Source organism: Penaeus vannamei, chromosome 33, assembly GCF_042767895.1.
Source record: "Penaeus vannamei isolate JL-2024 chromosome 33, ASM4276789v1, whole genome shotgun sequence".
NCBI lineage: Eukaryota > Metazoa > Arthropoda > Malacostraca > Decapoda > Penaeidae > Penaeus > Penaeus vannamei.
The window spans coordinates 5,227,875-5,234,247 of NC_091581.1; the positions used below are offsets into that span (position 1 = coordinate 5,227,875).

At 41.0% G+C, this 6,373-nt stretch overlaps 1 protein-coding gene across 1 annotated transcript in view; it reads left to right on the forward strand.

Moving 5' to 3' along the window:
* Nucleotides 1-1,987: 1,987 nt before the first annotated feature.
* The window catches only part of LOC113805270 (ionotropic receptor 21a), a 5,929-nt gene continuing 1,543 nt past the window's right edge, over nucleotides 1,988-6,373 (forward strand). The window contains exons 1-9 of the mRNA XM_070145206.1: nucleotides 1,988-2,159; nucleotides 2,863-2,996; nucleotides 3,280-3,396; nucleotides 3,932-4,164; nucleotides 4,613-4,741; nucleotides 4,975-5,161; nucleotides 5,472-5,708; nucleotides 5,850-6,115; nucleotides 6,290-6,373. The exon at nucleotides 6,290-6,373 is cut by the window's right edge and continues 54 nt beyond it. Coding sequence (XP_070001307.1) covers nucleotides 2,084-2,159; nucleotides 2,863-2,996; nucleotides 3,280-3,396; nucleotides 3,932-4,164; nucleotides 4,613-4,741; nucleotides 4,975-5,161; nucleotides 5,472-5,708; nucleotides 5,850-6,115; nucleotides 6,290-6,373 — 1,463 coding nt within the window. The 5' untranslated portion in view covers nucleotides 1,988-2,083. The remainder of the gene's footprint in view (nucleotides 2,160-2,862; nucleotides 2,997-3,279; nucleotides 3,397-3,931; nucleotides 4,165-4,612; nucleotides 4,742-4,974; nucleotides 5,162-5,471; nucleotides 5,709-5,849; nucleotides 6,116-6,289) is intronic.

Here is a 6,373-nt window from a genome sequence, read left to right on the forward strand (position 1 = left end):
ACCAAATTTTAAAAAAGAATATTCACATAGCAAATATAAAATTTAGATGTATACGATAGAAAATAATAATGAAAGCAGAAACAAGACATGCACTGGAAAAACAAAAAATAGACGCACATATAATGAATGCAAGATTAAGATACACAAGGAAATCAGAATTTAGACACATAATGAAAACAGGAATAAGACATATAGGGAAAGCAAATTTTAGACATAATAAAAGTAGGAATAAGACACATAGGGAAAGCAAATTTTAGACATAATGAAAGCAGGGATAAGACACATAGGGAAAGCAAATTTTAGACATAATAAAAGTAGGATTTGGACGCAGAGGTAATTAACGCATGATTTAGCTGTGAACAACGCAATTGGACTTGCACCAGTAATGAAAACAGGATTAGGATGCAGATAGTAAAATCAGGGTTTCGATGTACAAAAAATTGCGGAATTTAGACGCAAATTTAATGAAAGTAAGTTGTAGAGGCATATAATAACAGCATTTTCGCCCATATAGTGACAGCAGCATTTTAAAGCACAAAATGAAAGGAGGATTTAAGCGCAAACTTGATGAAAGTCGGTTATACTTGGATACACTGAGAACACAATTCAGACGCATACAATAAAGACAAAATTTAAACGCACACATAATGAAAGAAGGATTTAGATGCACACATAATGAAAATCAGGATTTGGATATACACCGAATAAGAGCAGAATTTAGATGGATTCATCATGTAAGCAAGGTTTGGATATGCACAAAATAAACAAAGAATTTAGATGCACTCATAACAAAAGCAGCATTTGGATATGAAAAAAATAGATGCACTCATAACAAAAGCAGCATTTGGATAGGAAAAAAAATAGATGCACTCATAACAAAAGCAGCATTTGGATAGGAAAAAAAATAGATGCACTCATAACAAAAGCAGCATTTGGGTATGAACAAAATAAAACAAATAGATGCACTCATAGCAAATGCAGCATTTGGATATGCATTAAAAAAATGAATTTAGATGCACTCATAGCAAAGGCAGCATTTGGATATGCACAAAAAATGAATTTAGATGCACTCATAGCAAAGGCAGCATTTGGATATGCACAAAAAATGAATTTAGATGCACTCATAGCAAATGCAGCATTTGGATATGCACACAAAAAAAAATAAATTTAGATGCACTCATAGCAAATGCAACATTTGGATATGCACAAAATAAAAGAAAGAATAGATTCACTCGTAATAAAAAAAAAGGTTTTAGACGCACATATCCAAAATGTAGACACACGTAAAGATACACGATTTAGACCTACACATGGAGAAAACAGAATTTCGAAGCGTACATGACGAAAGCAGTTTAGAAACATAAAATGAAAGCAGAAGGCATAAATACATAATGGAATTAGTATTTCGATTTAAGGCAAGCATATTGATTTTGAAAATGAGTTCAGTACTGATGGAGGAAAGTTAACAGGAAATAAAATGTCATGGTGGATCGAAGGCTGCAGGTTGGAAATGAATAAATGAGAGGGAATTATTTAACTCATTTAACTTATAATAGATATAATAAATCTTTAACAAGATTTATTTAACTCTTCCACGTTTGTCTCCCGTCCCAGCAAAGGCTCCGTTTCTGCCATCATGTTTAACGAACACAATCACACAGCCAATGAAAAAGCTTCAAAATCTGAAGTTTCTTCCGCTTACTCAGTCCTCAGTTAGTGAGAATGATTACCTTTAGTAAAATATATTTTCTTTTCTTTTATTTTTTTCGTGAACTTAGATTGGCATCGAAAATCTACGAATCAAAGGAAAATGTTCTTTGTACTTCCAGTGTCGATCCTAATGTTTGGAAGCTGCAATTTATTTATGAATTCTTGCACTATATCACAGCGCGCCAAGCTTAACAAATGTATATTTTTCGTAAAGAAAGTCTTTTTTTATCTGGAGTACTTCTGTATTTAGGGCATCCATATCCTGGTTAAGACAATAGGTACACTGTATCTATATAAACCATATGAAGGTACGTAACAATAAAAAAGAAGAGAGTATGAGAATAATAAACATTTTCCACAGCTCAGAACCATCATGGCTGCTCTGCTCCTCTTGCTTTCGTTCGCGATCCTCCACTTGAAGGTCTCAGCCAAGAATCCGGTACTTGCAGGTCAGTGGACAGGTCCTTGAGTGAAAGAAAATGAAGATACTCGACATGTATGTATTCAGTGTGTGTGTGTATATGATTTTGTTGTCGTTGGATAACAAATATATAGAAGTTATTGCGTGGACACATCCTAAACCCCCCCACGTTCTTGGCCCTGATAGCAGGAGAGGGCATGGAAGGGAAATTGCAGGGTAAAATATGAATAACATAAACAGAATTAGTCACCATAATCTCTAATGCAGGGGGCTATGACACCTGCGTCCTCCACCCCCCATGGTTGGCTAACACCCCCCAAACCCGGCCCAGGAAAACAAAGATTCCTCCACGTATTTACGGCAGGGGAGAACGTCGGGCAGATTTGGCTACGGGCGCTCTCTACTGTCGTGAATACGTGGATTCTTTGTTTTCCTGGGCGGGGGTTGGGGAACTGCAGCCCCCAATAGGCGGAACAGCCCCCTTGCATTAGACAATATACTGACTAATTCTGTGTATATTATTAATGTTTTGACCAGCAATTTCCCTGTCCTCCTCTCCTCTGGGTTTCCGCGCAACGAATTCTACATATTAGGAAACCAGAAAATGAGAGGAATCCAGCGATACCAAAATCGTCACGATCCTTTAGGCGGAACCATTACGTAAAATTACCAGAACATATCTAACCAATTATTTATCCCCACCTTAACCGCCCGCACCGCCCTCCACACAGAGAACCAAGAGGTCTTAACACATGCGAGCGAAGCAGTGAACGCCGTGCTCGACACCGTCTCCGATTCGTCCTGTTCTCTCGTCTTCCTCTCCGATGGCTCGACTTCCTCCTCTTCTATCTACAGTGTTTATCAGGTGTCGTCGATGTCAGCATAAGCGATCTAATGTGAATGGAAAAACACTCTACCGTGTTGATACTATGGTAGAAAAAAACACAATGCACAAACTAGATTTATTGAAGAAAGTGAGACAACAGTTTCGGAATCGTAGATCTAGATAGCACTATAAATGAGCTACACACAGCAAGAACAACTGCTCTGTTAAAATCTCAGCAGTCGGATTTATTACATCAAATTCATTATACTGATTAACAAGGGAATGGGCATGAGTTATTTATAGGCATCTATATGCTCGACAGAAAATGCAGAGTCTAGGCGGCCCAATGGGGGTCGGTGTTTTTCAAGTGACGCGGGAAAGACTCAACGACAATGACACCGAAGCCCAGGCAGTCCACATCATGAAGAGAGTTAGGGAGGTAGGCATATATATCTATCGATCTATATGTATGTCTTGATATATATAAATATACATTATCTGTCTGTCTATATCTTTCTATCTATATTTATATCGATCTGTCTCTATATCTATATATATAATATATAACTATCTATATATTTATCTATCTATCTCTCTCGCTCTACACACACACACACACACACGCACACACATACACACACACACACACACACACACACACACACACACACACACACACACACACACACACACACACACACATACACATACACACACACACACACATATATATAAGTAATGAAACGCACACTCATATGGGTGTGTGTGTGTCTGCGTGTGTGCAACTGTCTATGTCTGTTGATGTGTTCATGCGTAAGTAAAGAGAAAAATACAGAATGGATCAGAGGCACATTCAGTATTACTCCTTCTGAAGTAAAATGCAGATATATTTTCGTATTTTTTCAATTATCCAGCGTGTACATATCTGTCTTTTCCCCACTGCATCTGCCATGAAACGCTCTTCTTCCGCACAGCTCCGCCTCCTCTCCTGGTGCGTGACTGTGCTGGCCGTGAGCGAGGAGCCTCAGTTCCTGGCGTCGGTGGCGGAGTGGGCGCTGCAGAATCGCCTCCTGGTGTGGGCCACGAGACTCCTGGTCCTCACGCGCCTTCCCCTGGAGGACCTGAGGCACGTCATGGCCTCCCACTGGACCTTTTCTATGATGAATGCCATGGTCCTTAATGTGGAGGAGAGGACGGAGTTTGCAAGGTAGTTTATTGGGGTATTAATTTCTTGTTGATGTTTACGAAAGATTTGTAGGATTTTTACGAAAGATTTATAGGATTGTCACGATTTATAGGACTTTTACGAAAGATTTATAGGGCTTTTACGAAAGATTTATAGGGTTTTTACGAAAGATTTATAGGGCTTTTACGAAAGATTTATAGGGCTTTTACGAAAGATTTATAGGGCTTTTACGAAAGATTTATAGGGTTTTTACGAAAGATTTATAGGGCTTTTACGAAAGATTTATAGGATTTTTACGAAAGATTTACAGGGCTTTTACGAAAGATTTATAGGATTTTTACGAAAGATATATAGCCCATGAATGTTTTCGAGTAGTTCAGTTACGTTTTGTAAAACTGCAATTAGCCGCTTACTGAAATAACTAAACATCATATCCATGAATAGTTGATTTAGTATTTCTGCTCCTTAGTTGTGGTCTGTATGTACATCTGCCGTACAGCGACCAAGGGCCTTCGACGGTGAGAGTGGCCACTTGGTCTCGAGCGCGGGGACTGCAGCTCCTCTCCCCTCTTTCTCTCTTCCCGCAGAAGTTTCTGAAGTAAGTTTTAGCTTTCAAAAGGACGTATCATATATCAAAGGGCATATCAAATGACATATAATTTGGACATATCAAAAGGACGTATCATATATCAAAGGACGTATTAAAGAACGAATCGTTTGAAACAAGCAGCAAAGATAAGAACTGTGTTTACAGTCTTCACTAAACATTTTTCTTCACCATTATAATCCAGTTGCCATAATTTCTCTGTTGTCTGCGCGAATGTTCTTCAGCTTTCATGGGGCTACCGTGAACGTGACCGCCTTGCCCTTCCCGCCCTACTGGGACACGGTAGAGGAGAGCTCCCCTGACGGCACCACGACCAAGGGGTTCACGGGGACAGACTACCTCATGCTGGAGGCCATAGCGGGGGCACTCAACTTTTCCATTCGTGTTCTTCCTACTGCCAACTGGGACGAGGTGAGGGTTCATTTTTTTCGGATATTGGTGCATATGTACTTGAAATTCGGACCTTTACAAGGTCCTGAAATATTACCGGTGTGGTAGTTTCATCGTCACTGGATTTTTGTACTGGCAATATAAACCGTACATTATTTTTTTACTATAAATGTTTTGTAAAATCCTTGCATAAAGACCCCGCCCGCACAAAAGACATACAAATAACCACTGACAGACAACTCCAACACGACCCTTTCCATCGGTACGGATGCCCTGCCGAGACATTTTATCACACTAAGTGAAGCAGAAACTAACCACGTTTTGCGACCAGGTGACGGACCGTGTGGAAGACAGGACGTCCTTCCTCGCCAACGTGATCTACGCTGTGTTCCCGAACCGCCTCCTCCGCTACGACTACTCCTACATGTTTGAGTACGCCTTCCACGCCTTCACCATGGCCAAGCCCGCCCTCAAGCCCCGCTGGCAAAGCTTGTATTACCCTCTAACTGATGGCGTCTGGGCTGCCATCTTGGCCGTCGTAATAATAATGCCTCTACCCTTAATACTGGTACGTTGTCTTCTTTATTTTGCAAAGAAAGATAAAATGACTGACCAGGGAAATGTCTTCATCGAACGTAAGCAATTTTTGATATACGGTGTGCATTGCTTTCCGCTTTTATTTGCGTAAAAATGCTACCGTCCCTTTCAGATCGTCCGCTTCGGGACCGAGGACTTCACAAAGGGCGCCATCGGTCCTAAACTTGCGGTGCAGGAGATCATTCGGACTCTGCTGGGCCAGGATCTCTCCGGATACTTCCCCAGCACCCACTCTTGCCGCCTCCTGCTGGCGCTGTGGCTCGTGTTCGCCTTCATCGTGGGGACGGCCTATCGTGGCAACCTCACTGCCTCCCTCACTGCCCCTAAGTATCCCGCTCGCCCAGAGACCCTCAAGGAACTAGTCAGTGCAGGAGCCAGGTTTGTTAACGGATCTTTCACATGGGAGTCTCAGGGTTCTGGTTCTGCCAGGGCAACAGAACATTGTACATTGAATGTAATTCTTGGGTTGAAGTAGTGAAAAAGGTTATTCTGAACAGAGTAAATAAGAACACATTCAGTTTTCGAAATTGATATTAAAGTGATTCACTGTAGGGTGACGATGCCGCCGTATGGAGCACACTTCCGCGACTTCTTCAAGCAGTCCGACTCCAGTGACTTCAAAACCCTTGGGGAGCG